The 21,395-nt window shown below is 40.4% G+C and overlaps 1 protein-coding gene across 10 annotated transcripts in view; it reads left to right on the top strand.

The window, feature by feature from the left end:
• Atxn3 (ataxin 3) overlaps positions 1-21,121 on the top strand; it is a 36,851-nt gene extending 15,730 nt beyond the window's left edge. For 4 of the 10 annotated variants that reach the window (XM_028888253.2, XM_028888251.2, XM_028888252.2 and 1 more), the window contains 5 exons: positions 3,277-3,409; positions 6,365-6,531; positions 7,722-7,818; positions 14,368-14,465; positions 20,160-21,121. In XM_028888253.2, the coding sequence (XP_028744086.1) occupies positions 3,277-3,409; positions 6,365-6,531; positions 7,722-7,818; positions 14,368-14,465; positions 20,160-20,257 (593 nt within the window). In that variant the 3' untranslated portion in view covers positions 20,258-21,121. Of the gene's footprint in view, positions 1-3,276; positions 3,410-6,364; positions 6,532-7,721; positions 7,831-8,933; positions 8,988-14,367; positions 14,466-20,159 lie in introns of those variants that run through there. The other 6 variants (XM_028888255.2, XM_028888249.2, XM_037210787.1 and 3 more) reach the window with 5 other exon arrangements.
• Positions 21,122-21,395: the final 274 nt, after the last annotated feature.

Below are 21,395 nucleotides of genomic sequence, written 5' to 3'. Positions count from 1 at the left end.
TTCTTTCTATGGGCTCCATGCCTGTGAATTACCTGCCTCTGGATTAACCACGCCCTACCTGTACTCATCTGTAAGCCACCTCCTTTTTTACTGGAGACTTTAGATGACTAGTTATCTGTCTCTCTTCCATAAATTTTTAGTCATTTCTACACCAGTAACCATGTCTCTTTCAAAGATTATTTTCTTCACTATTGTCTTGACATTTTCAATAACCAACTACCTTTAATTCTCAGTCGTAAGCATGGTATTTTTTGACCATCACCGTCTACCTCTATGAATGCCTTCTCCTTTGCCATTCTGACCAGGCTTTCAAGTTGTCAGGAGACCCAAGAACTCCTCTTATACTCTGCAGTTTTTACCTTGATTATCTTACTTTTTAAAGATTTTTAAAATTTTAAGTGGAAAGGTGTTTTGCCTGCATGTTTCTGTGTGCACTACATGCATGCAGTGCTCAAAGAGGCCAGAAGAGAGGTATTGGGAATCCTGTTGTTGTGAGCCACCATGTGGTTGCTGGGAATTGAACTCAGGACCTCTGGAAGAGTTTAAGAACAGCCAGTGTTCTTAAACTCTGAGCCATCTCTCCAGCCCCCCATTATTCTTAAATAACAAGAATCTTAACCACAATTAAACCAAATCTTGGCCCCAGACATTCCTGTATCACAGCACCAAACATGGCTTAAAAATTACATAAAATATGTTGGTTAGTTTTTCTAATTTGTCATTTGCCCTCACAGATTTCAAATGTTTCTTTGGTGGTTATTTCACAGCTTAGCTCTCCCTTCCTTACAGCTTGGTATGCCTTATGCCTTGCTCTCTTGTATTCTTCTGAGAACATAGGCATCTCTTCCTGATAGCAAAGCTGTCACCTTGCTTCTGTGTTTTCTTGTATTTTGAGCCCTACATCTAAGGCCATCCCTCCATGTATGCAGTATCCCTGTTCTTCCCACCTAGTCAACATTTGATTTTGGCCTTCTGCTCTCCTGGGTTGAACATTTCTCCCACTACCTAAGTGTCTGTCCATGGGTAAAAAGCTCTTGCCTTTTTATGAAATGAAGAGCTTCTCTTAACTATGAAACTATAGCTGCTTGCCCATTTATAATTTTCTCATTAGAATTATTTCTGGTGCACTGTCTCCTGTTGAACTCATTCCAGTTGTGTTGCCATAAACCAGGGCCTCTCCAAAAGTCTCTCTTCTCGCTATCACTGGTGAATCCTGCCTTTTCACCAGAATTCAATTCCTGGGCCTCCTTTATTTGAGGAGGCAGTTGATTATACCCTGTCTAAACAGAATATAACAAATTTCGTGTGTGTGTGTGTGTGTGTGTGTGTGTGTGTGTGTGTGTGTGTGTGTAAGTGTGTGTAATATAAAAGGAAAGGAAATGATTTCTTGATCTCCCTGTACCTCTACTTCATGGCCTATTTCTTTATACCTTGCCTATTTCTTGTTCACTCTACTATTTTTTCTGTTAAATCTTTAAAAATGATTTTTTTTTTAAAACAAAAACATACATAATGACATTGTAACCTTACTAAAAATGTTGTGCTTTGTGGAGATGGGGATCGAAAAGCCCATGGCTGTGTGCATGTGAGGTAGAACTCTACTCTGACCCATATCCCCAGCTGGCTAACCACAGTGCTTTCATGATCAGATACCCAGTGCTTAAGTCTCTCTTACCTCTCAACCCTGATTAGTTCTTTCACATTTCTCTCTGAGTTGAATGAAATCAGGTTCAATAATTGTATTGGGTTATTTTTTTTTTTCCCCTAAATCTACTTAGAAGTTTCCTCATCTCTGTTTTTTCCTTTAATTTATTTACTAACGTTGTTGCAGGGCAAGAGAATGGATCTTTTGCCTGTTTCCTACATCTTGGTTTTTTTCTTGTTGCGAATATTTTCCTCTGACCCCTGGCTGTTCTAGTGACTAGAACTGAGTTGTAGGTACTTAACTAGGTTCGAGCTGATTTGGGGATGATGTGGCATTTGATGTCTGCTTGTCCTTTGTCATCTCAGCCTCTGTTAACCAACAGTGCTTAGGTCCCTTATGTCCTTAAAGATTACACAGTGGTATTACATGTCGGCATCTGCCTGTCTCACTCGCCGTTTCTTTCAGGCTCATACCCTTTCCCGTCTCTAACTGCTGGAGTCGCCCAAATTCCAGTTCAGCTTCTTCCTTAAGTGCCATTTCGTTGTTTTAATCACAGTACGATCTGTACACTCATGATTCCCAGACTTTTATCTTTAGCGGAGACATTCCTTCTGAACACCAGTCCTGGTGCTGGCATCTTCATTTAGCAGTCCAGGAAGATTTCAAATCAAACGTTCACAGAAAACTGTTTGGAAAATCATTTTGTATTTTATGTGTACAAGTGTTTTCTTTATATGTATGTCTGTGCACCATGTGTGTGACTGGTGCCCCATGGAGGCCAGAAGAGGGCATCAGATCCTCTGGAACTGGAGTTAGAGATGGCTGTGAGCTGCCATGCACGTGCTCTTCCTCACTGAACATCTCCTCCTCTACCTGCCTGCCCGCTCCACCCCTTCTCTACCTGCCTGCCCGCTCCACCCCTGTAGATGTAACCAACCGTATTATTAAATAAGAAACACAGAACCAATGTAAAAGAGAAAGCCAAGAGTTCAGAGCTCAGAGCTAAAATCTCATCCTTCCTCCTAGCTCTCCGAAAGAGACCTACTTCCTGTGTGTATGTCTTTTCATAGTCTTTTTGTTCTGCCTTCTCATTGGTTGTCACTGTCTGTATGTACAGCCCTCTAAGTCTTAAAGCCGTATGTCTCCAATGCTGGCTGTATCCCCGAACACACAGAGATCAATGGGATTAAAGGCGTGTGCCACCACCGCCACGCTCTGTCTATGGCTCTAATAGCTCTGACCCCCGGGCAACTTTATTTATTAACATACAATTAAAATCACATTTCAGTACAATCAGAATACCACCACGCACCCCTCCTCTACCTGCCTGCCCTCTCCCTTCAGTGAGTAGTCGTGTGGTCAGGCACTGCCTTTCTAGGGCCCATGTAGACAGGACTGCTTTTGTTTCTTGTAGTCACCGAGTCTACCCGATGAGAACAGTGAGGCTTGATTCTGTGGGGTTTGCCAGAGACTACCCTCCTGATCCAAGTGAGAGTTATCGCATAAGTCAGGTCTTTCTGAATTGCACCTCATGTGTTTCCAGCTGTACTGTTACCTTTCTGTCAGCTATCATTTCAAGTTAAGTCTGAACCTCCTACTAGTTGTTTTAGTTTGTTTTTGCTTCTTTTTAGGTTATTCTATATTTGTTGTTAAGGGTGATCTGCCAGACTGCGAAGCTGACCAGCTTTTGCAGATGATCAAGGTCCAGCAGATGCATCGACCAAAACTTATTGGAGAAGAATTGGCACAGCTCAAAGAACAGAGGTAAACATTTAGTATGACTATGGAGTACATGATGTATCATGCCCTTAGAATGAAGTTTTCATGCCACGTGTGTGTGGGTGCCCACCAGGGCCAGTATTGGGGGTTGGATCCTGTAGAGCTAGAGTTACAGGTGATTGTGAGCTGCAGGATGTGGGGGTGCTGGGAACTGAACTTGGCCCTTTGGAGAGCAGGAAGTAATACTAACCACTGAACCATCTCTCCAGACACTGCTTATATTTAATGTGTGATCATTTACCACCAATGATTTTTTTTTAATCTTATTTTTATTTTGTGTATTTGTTTTTGTGGTGCTGTGGATCAACCTCTTGTTCATACTAGGCAAATATTCTATTCAGTTATGCCCAATCCCCTATTTTTGTTTCATGTATTTTTTAAAATTTTTGACCATTTTTTTAATTATATGGAAATACTTTGATGGGGGATGGGGAATTCAAGACTTTGATATGTTTATGTAATTTTATTTTATTTTAAGTATTATTTACTTGACAATTTTATTCATGTATGTAATTATTTTTATTATGTTCATTCCTCATTATCCTGTCTTAACCTCTTTCTGTTCCCTCTGAATCCCTTTATCTTTCCAACAGGTCCACTTCCTGTTTTCTTCTGTTGTTTCTTTTTTTAATCACTGAGTTTAATTAGAATTGCTTGCATGGACACCCTACCCGTGGCTGTACCACTGAAGAAAAATTAGCCACCTCCCTTAGCAGCGAAAACTGCCAAGTAGCTTTTCAGCTAGGGATGGGGACCTTATGAGTGCTCCCCTATCCACTCAGGAATGGTGATCGCCTGATCTTGTGCAGGTTTGTGCTGGTAACTATAGTGAGTTCACGAGCATAGCAACCATGTCTTGGTCAGAAGATGGCATTTCACAGCATCCCTCCCTAATCTCCTGCTCGTACATCCTTTCTGCCCCCTCTCATGAAGTTCCTTGAGGGTTGATATAGGCATCCCATTCAAGTCTGAGCATCTAATGGTCACCTATTCTCAAGCACTTTGAATGGTTCTGAGTCTTTGCATTAGCTGCTATTCGCTGCCCGCCCTGCACAAAGCAGTTTTTCTGACCGAGCACAAATCTGTAGGTCTAAATGTAGTTAGAAGGGAGTTTGACATGTCTATTTAGTAAAACAGTAGTAGTTGTGTTCCCCACCTAGGGCCCATGACCTACTCAGCCCTAAGACCTATGGGCTTTTGACAGGTTTATGGTACCAGGCATGAATTGCTTTCTGTGGAGTGGCTCTCAAATCCTATCAAAAAAATGGTTGGGCCAGGTATGGTGGCACATACCTTTAATATTCAGGAGGCAGAGGCAAGTGGAGTTCTCTGAGTTTGAGGCCAGTCAGGTCTATATATTGAGTTTTAGGACAGCTAGAGCTACATAGTGAGACCTTGTCTCCGGGGGGCGGGGCGGGGTAAGAAAAGAAAAAGTGGTTGGTTGCCCCCCATAATAGTCATGTCACCATTTCTGGCATGATAATATTATAGCGTAGCATTTACAGGGTCTGGTTAAGACTATTAATGATTTTTCTTTTCTAGCAGCCTACATAGCACCTATACAAGCCTATGAAAGCTGGTCAGTGAAGTGGAAGCTTCCAGCTCAGTTCTTGCTTGATTTCTGTATGTTATGTAACTGGTGTGTGGTGTCTCCACCAATTAGCTCTCCTAGTTATTTAGTTCTGGTGGGCAACCAAAAACTGACTGCAAAAAAGAAGCTTTCCTGAGAGTAGCATTCGTCTACAGGTCTAAATGTGTTTAGGAGGCAGTTTGACATGCCTACATGTTGTTGTTGGAGCCTCTGTATTTATTTTTGTTTGAAATAAGATCTCTCCAGGCGGTGGTGGCGCATGCCTTTAATCCCAGCATTCAGGAGGCAGAGGCAGGTGAATCTCTGTGAGTTTGAGACCATTCTGGTCTATAAAGCAAGTTCCAGGACAGCCAAGGCTGTTACACAGAGAAATCCTGTCTTGAACCCCCCCAAAAAAATTGATAAACAAACAAACAAACAAACAAACAAATAAATAAATAAATAAATATAAGATCTTAAGTAGCTTGGGCTGGCTAGCATTACAAATGTGTGTGCCACCATGCTCTTTTATTCATGATGCAGGAAAATGAACCCAGGGGTTTGTGTATGCTAGACAATTATTCTTCCTACTGTGCTACATATCTAGGATATACCTCCCCCATCCCAAACTGAGCTGCTATATGATTATTATTATTATTATTATTATTATTATTATTATTATTATTGTAGTAGTAGTGTTTGTGTTCAGATCCTGAGTTTCATGAACAACATCCTAGTCATCGTTGTCCCCCTCATCCCGTCCTGTCCCATCCCTCCCACCCCACCCCTCCCCACTGCACCCCACTCCATCCCTCATCCCCCACTTCTGATGACAGCTCTCATTAAGTTGCCCAGTTGTTAACTCTGACATCCTTCTGTCTTTGCCTCCCAAGTAGCTGTTACTCAACAGGCATAAGCCACAGTACCCAGCAAGACTGTGTTCTAGTGAAGTTTATGGTATGAGCCACTTTGAATTACTCAAATATCTTCCTTTAGATTCAGTTGTTCTGTTATTAGACCTTATCTTCTAGAGTGTTGTTTTTTGATCCCAAATCTTTAGTTTGTAAGTGCCTTTATGTTTTATCTGAAGTAGAAGACCAAGGGGGTGGAGAGATGGTTCAGTGGTTAAGAGCAACAGCTCCTTTTCCAGAGGATCTAGGTTTGATTCTCAGCACCTTTCTGGCAGCTCACAACTTTCTATGACTCCAGTCTCAGGGAATCTAGCACCCTCTTCTGGCTTGCTCAGGCACTACACACACATTGTGCAAAACATACATACAAACAAAATCTCCATACACATAAAAATTTTTTTAATGAAAAATAAAATCAGAGAGCAGGCTGTAATTTTTATGAATGCATTTGTTGTTTAGTGTTCTCAAAGCAGATCTGGAACGAGTCCTAGAGGCGGCCGACGGGTCGGGAATGTTGGATGAAGATGAGGATGATTTACAGAGGGCTCTAGCGATAAGTCGTCAGGAAGTTGATATAGAGGATGAAGAAGCTGATCTCCGAAGGGCCATTCAGCTTAGTATGCAAGGTATGAACATTTTGGTGTGTACTTTAGTCATTTTTGGAGAAATGGTTCACGTTATCCTCAGCTTTTCTGAAAATTTTGTGCTTTTGGAAGTTCTTTGATAGTTACTGCAAAAGCAATAGCTCTAGAATTTCAGTATTTTTTTAGATTTCCCTGATCTTGAATCAGTTTTATAACCTGTATTATACTAGGACTATATTTATTGTGTTTAATACAGTTATAATTTTACTTCTGGTTATGTTACTTGATTACAATACTGAATTAATACAAACAGCTAATTGAATTAGTCTTCTAGTGGCTAGATGACCCTTACCCAAGCTAGCTGTTTTAACAAATGCATGCAAGTGGACACGCTGCACTTCCTGATTGTACAATTTAATAAAACTTAAGCCCTCTTCTGCGGGCTACACCTTTTTCATTGATGTAAGTCAATTAGTGGAGGAGAGTGACGATAAACCCCCTTGGGAATGTAGGCAGAAAAAAGTGTTGAGACACTCAAAGCAGTTTGCTGAAAGCATGAAGTACTTTATTTTTGTGATTTTCTTTTAATCTAATTTATATGAAGCTGCTTCTACTTTTAATGAGATTGCTCATCATCTGAATTCCTTAAATGTCTTAGTGAGTTGAGGATCCTTTAACATAGCCATTCCTGGTATCCTAGACTTCTCACCTCCAGGCCCTGCCTCTGCATACTCCATGTAGTGTGAAGTCCCATGTTTTATTAGCAGGGGCCTGGCTGGATTATTGCAGTAATGCACAGAAAACCATCTTACCACTGTCACAATTAATATGGGATCTGTGTTTAGTACAATTACTGGTGAGAACTTAGGTTTCTAAGTTGTTGAGAACAGAGTGAGGTCATGTCATGGTTGTCATCATGGATTTCTTTGAGGAATGTCATGCCTTTGAAGGTGTAAATGCAGTTTGGGGAAGTTAAAGAGTATGCAAGTGTGGTCTTGAAGACTTCTCATACCGGGTGAACTGTGGACTTGTATTCTCATATCAGCATCACAGATGGCATCAGCCTCAGTTGCAGTAACACCTTAGATTTTCCCTGAGACTTCCATAGCCTCCTTACATTTACAGAGCAGTAGTGGAATGTTCTTAAGAAGAAAACTTTCTAGAAGCTTGCTCCAGGAAGAACAAACATACTGCTGCTTGAACAGGTATATAAAATGATTGGCTTTTTTTAGGTAGTTCCAGAAGTATGTCTCAAGATAGTCCGCAGACACCACATACCAATCTTACTTCAGAAGAGCTGCGGAAGAGGAGAGAAGCCTACTTTGAAAAGTAAAGTAGTTGGTACAGATTAAAGTTACATATTTAATACTTGGTTATTTTGTCTGGTTGTAAATTACTGCTTACTGCCTGAACCTATGAACATACAGAAATCTATATATTTTAAATTTTTACAGCAAATAAGGTGTGAAATACTTAACAGTTTTAGAGAAAAACCTTTACCCGATCTTGAATAAATTGACATGGAGTAGAATAAAGGAAACTTTGTGGAATTTTGCTTATCAGAAGGAAACTGGACTTAGGACAGGAAGAACTAACTGCCTATGGATCCATTGGCCCTGCTACCCCTCCCATCAGTTAACAGGGAGAAGAGCATTTGAGGAAGGTGGGCAGGGCGTATTCCCAAGTACAAGCAGTAGGTGCTCTGTAGTCCTGCTGTGTCACTTTAGGAGGCCCAAGGCCCGTCAGCATCGGGTATAGAAACCAGAAGTCTGAACCATATGCTCCCAAACCTGTATGTTGTACTCAGTTTATAAGTACTTAAGACATAGTTACACTTTTATAGTGTCTTCCTTTCTAGTAATTGCCATTCACAAGTCTTCTTTTATTTCTATCTTTGATTTTTTTGGACAGGCTTTGTCATGTGGTCTGGTGGCCTTAAACTCCTGGCAATCTTCCTGCCTCAGCTTCCCTTGTTCTAGGATTACAGATATATGTCATCATATCCAGCTTTTTTTTAATTTTTTTTATTTTTTTTTATTTTTAAACCGAACTCCACCTTAAAAGTGACCGGTAATATGATCAATAATTATGATCAATAATAGATAATTGGACCCTCTGATCTCAGGTCAGAAAGATAAGGCCAGAGATGGACTCTACAGTTATATAACAGGTCTCATCAATCAGTGATGCATTTATTTTCACATTTCAAAATCTCTGAACATCTGGAATGCAATTCAGCGGGGAGTGCTCATCCAGCATGTGTGAGGAGGCTAGGACTTCAACCCCAGCACAACAGCAGCAGCCACACATCAGCACCTCTGAACCCAAGCAGCCTCGTCTAGAGTCGTAGTTGGCAGATTAGTGGTATAAAGTTTAGACCATTTTTGCATCTGCTGGTATTGTGAAGATAATGTTTATCTTTTTCTGTTTTCTGTTTTTTTAAGTCACAACTCAGAAGTATATGAAGGAAAGTTCTGATCAGCTGACATCCTCTTAATGTGAGATATTTCTAGTCTTTATTCAGTGACTGATTAATAGATTTAGTTATATTTACATTTTAAAATAGTGCTTACTAGTACTTTTCATGTCCTTTTGAATTTTAAAATTAACTATTACTTTTTAAATTATGATAAGCCTTAGATTTGTGCATAACACACCCATATTTATTACTCACATTTAATAAATACCAGCACATGACCCAGGTTTTTATGCCCCTGACTTCCATTTCTTTCCATTCTTCCACAGGCATGGACTTGTAATAAGTCACAGTCGTCATGTCATTACTATTTTAGTGTGTGCCTACAGAATATTGGGAGGTGTTTGTTGTGTTCTGTAGGGTTGTTCAGGTTTTTTTCCTGTGTTGTTTTCTGATCAGTCTCCATTCCTGCCTGGCCTGGTCCTGAACCCCCCCTCACTCTCGAGTGGTGGATTGATGGGGTGCACACCATGCTTTTCTTTTTTCTTTTTCCCTAATAAATGCTGTTGTCACAAAATAATAATGATAGTCAACAACTTTATATAAATATCTAGTTTTAAAAATAACTCAAAAGCTACATAAGTAGGCATAATTAGTAGTCTGGAAATTTAAGAGTTTTTTTAAAAGTATGTTCCCACTCTCTTCCTTCAAGAAGTGATGTTAGTGACTGCATACATTCATATACATACTCTTTTTCTATGTCATATATATTCACTCTTTCTGTGTGTATGTGAGAGAGTATGTGTGTATGTGTGTATACATGAGAGAGTGTGTGTGTGCGTGAGACTGTGATGTGTGTATATGTGTGTGTGCATGAGTATGTGTGAGAGAGTTAGTGAGTTGAGTGTGTGTAGGAGAGTGTGTGTGTGAGTGAGTGAGTGAGTGAGAGAGAGAGAGAGAGAGAGAGAGAGAGAGAGAGAGAGAGAGAGAGAGAGAGAGGAGAGAACTACACTATGTATGGCACACAGGTCACTTGGCAGGAGTTGGTACCTCGTCCTGTGAATTGACTCAGGTCGTCAGGCTTAGCAGCAAGAGTCTTCACTTACTGAGCATTGTCACCAACCCCTTCTTTTATTTAGACATTTTGTTAACTCTTTTGAAATAAAAATTTGAAACTTCCAGTAGGTTTGAACTTTTAGTAATAGTAAAGATAATTTAGTAACATCCCGTGATAAATATTAAGCTATAATGATCACAACTTAAAAACCGTAACTAGTGCTTTAGAGATGACAGAGATTTTGTCTAACCTTGCACCCTTTTAAAAAGCAGTTTGGGTATGAGCATGCCTCTTTTCTAGTGGTTGGTTGTGCATTGAAGATTGTCTTTTATCCTGAGGACTTAAAGACAGCTAGGGAATGTTCTACTTTGTCACAAATAGCTGAGATGAATTAAGAGTTAACTTGGTGGTGTTTATTTTTAACACTGACTAGCATTTGAAAGTGCTAGTTTACTACAAGGTTAAGAACAGGGTGCCAAAGGGCTGAGGATAAAAGTGCACGCTGCACTTGCCTTTTACTCAAATCACTGAGTGCTTTGCTGGAATAGTCCCCTCTCTCTCCAGATTCTGTCTTTGGGATCTTGGCTGTAAGACTGTCTGACTTCCTTCTTTCCCTCTCCACACTGGCCTGGTGCTAACTTGTTAGTCACAGTTCATCCCTTGTCTTCCTCCATTGAGTGTTAGAAGCCTCATACTTAATGTAGATATCAAATAAAACACATTGTAGGATTTCTTTTCTTGTGTAAAAAATAGTACTAAAAATTAGCCTATTATAAATTCATAGTTTATGAGCAAGGGTCACTAAGTAATATCTCCTTAACATGACATTTTTTTCTAGCAGTGATCTGTAAATCTGTTTATCAGTCACAAAACCCAAGCCAGAGTCCACACCAGCACTGTTAACACCTGCTGTTGGAAGTATAGAATTAAATGATGAGTCTTAAGACTATTTGTCAGCTGTCACATGTTCCACAGATATTTGTTAGCATGATTAATGTCTTCTCCAAGTATAGCTTTGAATGCTGTATTCTGCCTGTTATAAGAAACAGTGTTTCTCAGCAGGATGGATACAAATGTCCATAGCCAAGGAGTGTTGTGATGCTTTGCTTGCCTAATACTCATGTCGTCACTTAATGGCTTGGCTTAGTTTATTACACAGTTCAGTTTAAGAAATAGAAACAGGTAAGGGTGTTTAAACAAAACACCAATTAATGGTGTAATTAGAGGCTTATAATATTAGGGAAGTTCTGAGCCAGGCTTCTGAAGTATACAGCAGTTTGTGAGAAGGGCTGCAACCACTCCTGATTAGGATGACAGGTATCAGATACTCTTGCAGAGGACCAAGGTTCAGGTCTCAGAACCCCCACATTGCTCACGTTTGAGCTTCAGAGGACTCTACACTCTGTTTTGTTCTCACTCTGAGGGTTCTCACCTATACAATTATATAATCTAAAACATTTGTGTATCATATATAAATATATTAAATTAGGAAAAACATTTCCTTCAATTTTATTTTATATGTATAGGTATTTTACCTGCATGTATATATGTGTACCACATGCATGCAGTGCCTGAGGAGGCCAGAAGAGAATATTAGGTCCTGTGGGGCTGGGGCTGAGGTTGCAGGTGGTTGTGAGCTGCCATGTAGGTGCTGGGAATTGAACCCAGGTTGTCTGAAGAGTAACCAGTGCCCTCGACTGCTAAACTATCTCTCCAGCCCCTAACAAAGAATTCTTTTGTTTTTGTTTTTCTTGAGTCAGGTTTTCTCTGTGTAGCCCTGGATGTCCTGGAACTCACTATGTAGACTAGGCTAGCCCCAAACTCACAGAGATCAACCTGTCTCTGCCTTTAGAGTGCTGGAATTAAAGGCAAACACCACCACACATAACCCCGTAACTAAATCTTAAAACAAACAGACATCCAAAAAAAAAAAAACAAAAACAAAAACAAAAACAAAAACAAAAACAACAAACCAAAAAAACAGATATAGCTGGATCCTGGAATTGGGAAGCCATATCATAGTTGTCAAGACTTTCTGGTCCCACTGAAACAGCCCTGAGGTAGGATTCAGAACTGAACCTCCTTGACTTCGCTTGTCAGGAAAATAGCTGTGCCTCCTTGACTCATTTCTGCCCTTTGTAGCTCATGTGAGTACTTACTCTGCAAGCAGAAACCAGGTTCTAGCTCTGCAGCCTCTATAGGACTGAAGACATGGTGGGAAGGTGCTGAGGAACCTGTTCCACAGCAGCATCTTAGTGCTTCACAGTGCTTGTTTCAAGGTTGGCAGCGAACTTTCTTCTCATTTTGCATAATTGAAAGTTATAATAACCAGATGAATATGTACAATAATTGGCAGTTAAATGAAAAATTAGAAGTAGATTAAAGGTTATCCCTCTATCAGACATAGATACTTAAGTGGAGGAAGAAGGGGGCATCCAGGAGCCTCCATGATATGCCAGGATCCCCAGAGCTCAGGCTGTTCTCCAGACTGCCATGTATGAAGGCACAGAACCCCAGAAGGCCAACAGGGAGAAGATGGAGTTCCTACTATCTCAGTTGTCTTGTTCCTCACATTTAAAACTCAAAACTGAGAAGGACAAGGTGGGTGTGGTGTTGCATGGTACATATGGGAGGTGGAGGCCAGCAGATCTAGAATTCAAGGTCATCCTAGGCTAGCAACCTGATTAGCGGCCCTTTTTTCAAAATTGAGGGGAATGCTGGAAAAAAAAAATGTGCTGTTTATAACTGAATTCTAGCTGAAATGCTCAAGAAGAACGATGCTTCAAGTCTAGTTGATAACCAATTCACAAATCTGAATGAATCTGGCATCTTCTGTAACATAAAAATAAATTTTAAAAAAAAATAACTGAATTCTAGTCCTTTTAAAATCATGCACAACTTTTTAATCTATGACTTCTTAATCTCAGTCACTTATAGATGCTTTCTGTATATGTTTATTACTTAAAAGTGGAACTAGTGTACAGAGCTCCTTATAGCTCCAAGAACCCTTTACTCAGATTGTTGCCATACCAAAAGCATCTGGGAGTAACTTATGTTCTTTCTCATTGTAGCTTTTCATTGTAGTATTTCAGCTTCCATTTTCTAAATACAAGAATATACTCCTGCATGTTTTGTTTTCTTTTTGAGATAGGGATTGATATGTTACCCAGGCTGGCATTGAATTCCTGGGCTTGGAATTCAATAGTACAGGCCACCACAGCCAGCTTCATGACTTGTTTGAGAGAGTGTCTTATTCAGTGTCCTGTTGCTGTGAAGCAACACCATGACCACAGCAACTCTTAAAAAAGAAAGCATTTAATTGGGCTTGCTTACAGTTCCAGAGCTCAGTCTATTATCATCATGGCAGGAAGCATGGCGGCATGCAGGCAGACATAATGCTGGAGAAGTAGCTGAGAGTTCTACATCCGAATCCACAGGCAGGAAGTGAGAGGCTGGCCTGGCATAGGCATTTGAAACCTCAGAGCCCACCTCCCAGTAGCACACTTTCTTCAGTAAGGCTACACCTATATGAGCCTATGGGAGGCCATTCATATTCAAATCACCACATTTCACTCCCTGGCTCCCATAGACTTGTAACTGTGTCATAATGCTTAAGTCTTTCAGTCTTAGGACTGCTCAAAAAGTGTCTTCTGAGATTCATGTAGTCTCTTAACTGTAACCCCTTGTAAAATCAAAATCAAAATGCAGAGCACATACTTCCAGCATACAGTGGCACTGTTGTTGCCATACAGTGGTTTCCGTTTCTTTAATTCGTCAAGTGTGTGATGAAGTTGCTTTGTGACTGACAAAGTCTCAGGTACTGGGGACACAGGAGCAGCATAAGGTTTGTGCTCTAGTTAGCCTACAGACCAGACAGAAGCATCACGGTGGCAGTATGTTTGTGCTGGGAACTGAAGTGAAATAGTGGGAAGGGCAGGTGGCTGCTTGAAGTGGGATGGTCAGGAGAGTCTCCGGGGAGTCAAGGGGTCTCCAGGGAGAAGCTTACTAAATTCAGACGTGACTGACTGACTAGAGGAGCCAGTCAGGGAAGAGCACATTAAATTGAGATGGTTCATCTTAGCAAAGGTGTTTTTCAGTGGCTCCTAATAATATCAAAGCTGCATAAACAACATTTGCATATGAATAACTACTCGTGAACCTTATAAAGGAAATGAAAATGCCTACTTCCTGTCTGATAACTCAAATACGTAAATTTTTTTTTAGAATAAAAAATTTGACACTTTTATACTTGCAATTGTCAAACTAATTCTCACCTTCTGGGGTGTTCAGGCCAGTGACCACTTTGATTTATGGAACAGCTTATTTCCTACCTGAATAGGTATTCTCATGGAATATTTATTTCTTAGGTGTTGTTTTAACATATATTCACTTTTGAATCTTTCAGGCAACAGCAGCAGCAGCAGGAGGTAGACCGACCTAGACAGCTTTCATACCCTTGTGAAAGACCGACCACAAGTTCAGGAGGACGTGGGAACAACCAAGGTATGACTCTCTGGCCATTCACCAGGACTGTTACTCAAATGCTTTACTTGACACCCAGGGTCCATGTCATTTTTACTTTATATTTTCTTCCTTTTTTGTTGTATTAAAACTCCTAAATGGATTTGTGATCAACTAAGCTCCTCTGAAGTAAGAAGCAGACAGACTAGAACACTTGGTGTGAATACTTAGGTTTTATTTATTTAGTTTTTTCTTGGGCCTTTTTATAGGCATGTACCACCATGCCCTGGTAGGTTTTATTTATTTATTTTTTAATTTTTTTTTTTTGGTTTTTCGAGACAGGGTTTCTCTGTGTAGCTTTGCGCCTTTCCTGGGACTCACTTGGTAGCTCAGGCTGGCCTCGAACTCACAGAGATCCGCCTGGCTCTGCCTCCCGAGTGCTGGGATTAAAGGCGTGCGCCACCACCGCCCGGCAACCCTGGTAGGTTTTAAAATCACACACAGAGTACTTAAACTTCACAGTTAGCACATTCTTCAAAAATCCTCCAGAGATGGTCCAGAGGTAATGAATATTAGTAATATTAGAATAATATTAAATGGAAAATAAGTACCTTTCACCACCTAATAAAGGAAAACATACTTTAGCATAATTGAGATAATAGCTGGAAGTCCAGGTTACTCACCAGGCCTTGATTTAATAGGTCTTAAACTCGAGCCAAGTATTGGTAGAAGTTGAGTGGGAAAGAAGCCCTGTTGATCAGAGGAGAATCTCTGCAGAACTCTCAGAATTGTACAGTAAGAAAATAGTCGATAAACTGATGAAGGATTGTTGACATGAGATGGGACTTGCACTAGAGAGCACATTATAAAGAATCCTCTAACTCCAGCTGCAGGTGGATTTGACACCTCTGGCCGACTTGGGCACCTACAGTGGATGTACACACAGACACCTCTGTCAGAGGAGGCTCACAAAACAAAACTTGAGTAGATTTGCAGTTTGACAATACCTAAGTACCCAGGGTTCAGTTGAAAACCGCTATCATGTGAAGAAACATGAAAGAAGAAGCCACATGGACAATTTTAGTGATTGTTTTTTTTTTTTTTTTTTTTTTTTTTTTTTTTTTTGAGGCAGAGTCTCACTGTCTAGCCCAGACTAGCCTCAAATTCACCGTTGTTCTACTTCTGACTCCTGAGTGCCGAGATTATAGTTATGCTCTGCCTTACCTTGATTCCACATACAAATTCGAGAGCAGAAAATAGCTGAAGTGTAAGAACTCAGTGAATGGTCTCAGTACAGAAAAGTCAGTAAACTTGATGACAGGCTTGTAGAAATCACATCATTCTTATCAACACAGATAACTGACCATAAATGATGAGCAAGGTTGGAGGCCTGTGACATTGTAACAAAAACCTCCTAACTCATAGGAGTCTCCAAAAGAGATGGGGATGAGTGAGGGACTGAAAAAGTTTGTAATGACATAATGGCTTTCAATCTGACAGAAAGTAGAAATCTACAAACTGAAGAAATTGAATGAATTTTAAATGAGTATAAAGCCAAAGAAATACACACCAAGACTCATAGACGTCTGAAAACTGAAGACACTATCCCAAATCAGTAAGAAATAACTTTCCCAACAACAATTTGAAATGAGAGCTTTCTTATGAGTGAAGGAGTGGATAATGTATTTTAAAGTGCTGGAAGAAAATTTGAAACCCAGGATCACATATGCAGTAATTAACATACTCTTTAGAATTGAGAAAAAATTGTCTCCAGCAGTCCTGTCCTTAAAAGCTAAAGAAAGGGAGCCAGACGTGGTGGCACTTAGGAGGCAGAGGCAAACAGATGTCTGAGTTTGAGGCCAGCCTGGTCTACAAAGTGAGTTCGAGGAAAGCCAGGGCTACAGAGAGACCCTGTCTTGAAAAACCAAACAAAAAGCTAAAGAACGTGGCAGGCTGCACAGGCCTGGGAAGATGAGCCATCATCAGAGCCAGGACTAGCCATCACTTCCAGAGACCCACAACTGGACCATGTGCAGAGAGTGAGAGACTTTGGAATACCCAGTGCTGAATGGGATGTTTCCTTCAAACTGCCCCTTAGGGCTCTGGGAACTTTGAGGAGGGGTGGCAGAAAGATGGTAAGAGCCAGTGGGGCTGGAAGATACCAGGAAAACAATGCCTTCCAGATACAGCATCACTGACACACAGACAAACTCAGAGATAGTGGCAGAATGCACAGGGTCCTGCACAAGTCCAAGATAGGGTCTCAGCACTGAGATGGGAGGTAGATAGGATCTGTCCCTACCTCAGAAGCCATCTCCAATTGACAACCACTTGCAGAAGAAAAATTAGTTTTCTCCATTGGAGTCTCATTGGATATACAAATCATATTCAAGGGCAGGCCCCATGTCCAGGAGGTGACAGGACTCAAAACAAACTCAGTGTTCTTTTTAAAGAATTTTTGTCTCTTAATACTTGCTTTTTTTTTTTTTTATTCATTCATTACTGGTCTTTTGCTTATCTATTATGGTTTCTGATTTTGTGTTTTTATGGATTTTTTGTGTGCATGTGTCTCTCTGCATGTGTATGTATGTGGAGTGTGCTGTTTCTTTTTCTTTTTTTTCTGTTTCCTTTGTTTTGTGGATTTTGTTTGTTTATTTGTTTTAAATTTTACTGTTTCTTTTCTAAAGAGAGAGAAAGAAAGCATGAAGTTGGATGGGTGGGAAGGTGCGGAGGATCTCTGAGGAGGTGAGGGAGGGGAAACCATGATAAGAATATATTATATGAAAAATATCTATTTTCAATTTTAAAAAAAAGGAAGTTCTTGAAACAGAAATGAGATGATGTTGAGGCAAGCACAGGAAGAGTGAAAGATGTAAAATACAGTTCTGTCTTTTTGAATTTTCTGATTATATTTGATGGTTGAAACAAAAATTGTTCTATTGATCTTGTTTTGATTGTATGTCTGGCAGTTATGAATGAGGGACCTAAAGAGCAGAAACTGAGGTGTTCTTTATGTGTCGCATTTTAACTGGTAATAGCGACTTCCGAAAGTAATTCAGTCATTTCTTAAAAACCTGAATATACACCAGGACACCTTTAATCTTGACACTCCAGAGTCAGAAGCAGATGGATTTCTATGAGTTCAAGGCCAGCCTAGTCTACATAGCGAGTTCCAGGCAAGCCAGGATTACATAGTGAGACTCTGTCTCAAGAAAACGAACAAGCTGAATACATACTGACCATATGACCCAACAGTTATATTCATGGGTGTTTATGCCATAGATGTAAAAATGTATGTCCACACAAAAGTATCTATACAAATGTTCAAAGCTATTTTATTGGTCTTAATCAAAATTTGGAGACAAGAAGTATGCCATATATTAGGCAAATGGTTAAGCAAACTGTAGTACTTCATGTCATAGAGTACCACCAGGATTAAAAAGCCAGCTGTTGATGCAGGCAGCGTTTGGGCTGGACCTCAGGGCTGTAATGTCAGGTTCAAGATGGTGGGAAGTTGGGCATGAAGAGAAAGCAGTACACGGAGGGAGGGCTTTGTGGTGCTGTAATGGTTTTGTGGGGTTTGTTTTTGTAGTACCTATGATCAGACTTGGGGCCTGGTGCATGCTAGGCAAGAATTATACCACTGAGTGCCAACTTACACAGGATGGTGGGGAATGAAGAAATAACAGGCACAGAGAAAAGCTGGGGTTGGGTAAGCCACGTGCTCTGATGGACATGCACCAGCAGCAGCCTGGAAACTCAGTGCATTTATTAAGTATAGCACAAAAGAGGAGGAGGCATCTGCACACATGTCAGGGTGGGGGTGGGTGCTGTAGTTAGCTGATGTTGATAGGCAGTCTCTGTAGGGGAGCAGTCTCAGGTCACAGTCATCCAAAAGGAAGCTGCATTGATAGTTTCTGCTCAGACACTGGTCTTAGCTAATGGTCAACCATTCATTAACACCTCTACTTGGACCGGAGGAACATTCCTCTGAGCCTGACTCGTGTCTGAAGCATTAGGGTCTTGACATGGTTGTGTTCATATCAGTAATACACATTGACATAGGACCTCATCCATTCCCCACAACTTAGTCATGCCCCTGGCCCTCTAGTCTTGGTAGTGGTGGTGATAGTGATGGGAGCTTAAATGTGTGATAAAACATCATATTAGGCATTTTATCTTTAACAAAACAACAACAAAAAACAACCAAAAAAATGAAAAAGATACTTTAAAGCCATGTAGAACCACCAACACTGTGCTTTATAGAGTCCAAGTTTCAGTTTGAGCTTTCGTTATAGATGTAATTGTTGGGTGAAATTGAGCTGACAGGTCCACAGGGCCTCTGTCTTTATAACTTCCTGTGAATTTAATTGTTTACAAATAAAAACGTTTTCTAAAAAGTCTGATTTGTTAATAAACATAATAAATGTCAAATGCATTACGATAAATGAAAATAGCTACATTCATAAGGCTACATACACCATATGAGACCATGACTTGCCCGATGGGCAGAACTATAAACAGACATCTGGCTGGGCTTTGCGTTGGCCACAAAGGAACTGGCCAAGGAGGAACAATAGGTATATGTCTTGTATGATATTTTGTTCTCTATCCACTTGTGGGTTTTAAAGTGTCTCACAAATAGCACGTGAACTACAAAGTCAACAAAAAGGAAAGGAGGGCCAGGAAGGTGGCTCAGCAGGGAAAGGTGCTTGCTGCCACTCCTGACAGCCTGGGTCCAGTCATCAAACCCACCTGATGGAAGGAGGGCTGTAGATGAGTTTCTAAATGGTCTTATTAAATAAAAAACACAGAGCCAGATGTAGGGGTGAAAGTCCGAGAGAGATCAGAGGAATAGGAACAGCCACATGCTAACCTTACCTCACCTTACACCTCAGTTTCCAAAAGTGAGATACTGTCTACCCACGCCTAGATGCCTTGCTGTTCTGCCGTCTGATTTGCTCTTTCTGTCTAGCTACATCACTTTCTTTTCCTGCCCAGCTCTGTCACTTTCTGTCTGTTTGTACAGACCTCCAGACCTTCATGGTTAACTAGTGTTGGAATTTAAGGCATGTGCCACCACGCCTGGCTGTTTCCAGTGTGGCCTTGAATTCACATAGATCTAGACAGATCCCTGCCTCCCAAGTGATAGGATTAGAGGCATGTGCTAACATTGCATGACTTTTGTGTTTACTTATAATAGCTTGGGTTTTCTCTGATCTCCAGGCAAGCTTTATTTAGTAAAGCACAAATAAACTATCACCACATTTCAGCACAAATAAAATATCACCACAGAGGGCTCTGGCTCCATCTGTCCTCTGACCTCTACATATGGCATGGTACATAGTACCTGCAGATTTACATAGTTAATTAAGTCTTAAAAAAAAAAAAAGAAAGAAAGAAATCAGTATTCAAGTAGAAATGTATTTCCTAACAGTTTGCACTTTTTTTTCTCTTCATTTTAGACAGATTTCATGTAGCTTGGGCTAGCTTCAAATGTTATAAGTCAAGGACAACCTTAACTTCTGATTTGCCTGCCTTTATCTCTTGAGTACTAAGATTACAGGAATCTCCATGCCTGATTTTATGCCATGCTAGGGGTTGAACCCAGGGTCTCATGCATGCTAGGCAAGCACTCTACCAACTTAGCTGCACCTCTAGTTCAAATATTTGCATTTTGATGATTGAGAATCTTCCAGAAATGTGTCTAAGAACTCTGTTGTTTTTTTTCCCCAGCAGGTGATGGTGTGAGTGAAGAAGACATACTCCGGGCAGCTGTAACCATGTCTTTAGAAACTGCTAAAGATAATTTGAAAGCAGAAAGGAAAAAATAATACCTTTCAAAATCATTTTGCTCCTCATCCTTTCTAACATTGTCTGTGTGAATACAGTGTAAGGTCCACTTTGGCAGTGTGTTCACTGGAAGAGATAAGACACTTTGGTGGTTTATAAGCAAAGGATAAGAAAGCCAGAAACATGTCATAGGACTAAGTAATGATCCGGATGCTAGCCAAAGAGGCAGTCAGCAACTAAAGAAACTTAAGATAGTTTTCTAAATGTCCCTTTTTGTTTTTCAAGTGTGCAATATCTAACTGAAATTAGGGAGTTTTCTTGGCTCTTTGTGGACCAACTAACTAGCTCTTGCCATTGAACTTGATTTTGTATTGTTTTCATTTTCTCTCTTCATTGGAGGTGGCTTGGCTCACTTGAGCTTCTGTTTCATGTAATCTCTGGTTGTGGTTATTCTCCCACAACTCTAACATGGTAATCTGTTCTGAGGTTTGACTTTTTAAGCCCTCTCTAGTGGGATCATTGTTTGTTAACTTTGGTGCATTCCTATACTCTGAAGTCAGAGCTCTGCTCGAGTATTTGACTCTAAATGAGCTGGACATCTATAATCCTTCCTGCACCCTATTTCCTTTCTTTTCCAGTTGAGAAAGGGAGAAGCAAACACATTCCCCTCTTACTTAACATGCGGCCACCATGAATGTAGTGCAGGAGAACCTTGGCCTTCAGTGTTGGTGTCGGATTTGTTTTAGTTTTTTTCTATTGTGACAGGAGCTTTATGTTCTAGTTACGATGAGTCCTGGAATATAGATGCCTGCTTCTTCTTCTTCTTTTTTTGAAGTGGAATATAGCCTGCTGGGATGGTAGTCTAGAATGTGAAAGTAATTTACTAATGAAAATATATAAATATACTGTGGGTTGACCCTTGCAATCATGTTTAAATTGTTTAAGAATTACAGAAGTCAGAATGGCTCTGTCTGTAAATAAGAAAGCCCTTAGTTTTGATAAACATTGTTTAATTGGGATGCACAGTCTTTCTGGGTCAATACTTTGGTATGATTTGGGTGAAAATTCACTGTGTCTCATGGGTGTCATAGATCCTGATATCTGCTCTCCCTCCCTCCCTCCCTCTCTATCCTCTTTTGAATGTTGACTTGTACATAGGTAAAATCCAAGAAGAAATTT

Source organism: Peromyscus leucopus, chromosome 14 (assembly GCF_004664715.2).
Source record: "Peromyscus leucopus breed LL Stock chromosome 14, UCI_PerLeu_2.1, whole genome shotgun sequence".
NCBI lineage: Eukaryota > Metazoa > Chordata > Mammalia > Rodentia > Cricetidae > Peromyscus > Peromyscus leucopus.
Note: the sequence above shows the minus strand (reverse complement) of the source record. Positions and strands in the feature narration are given on the sequence as shown.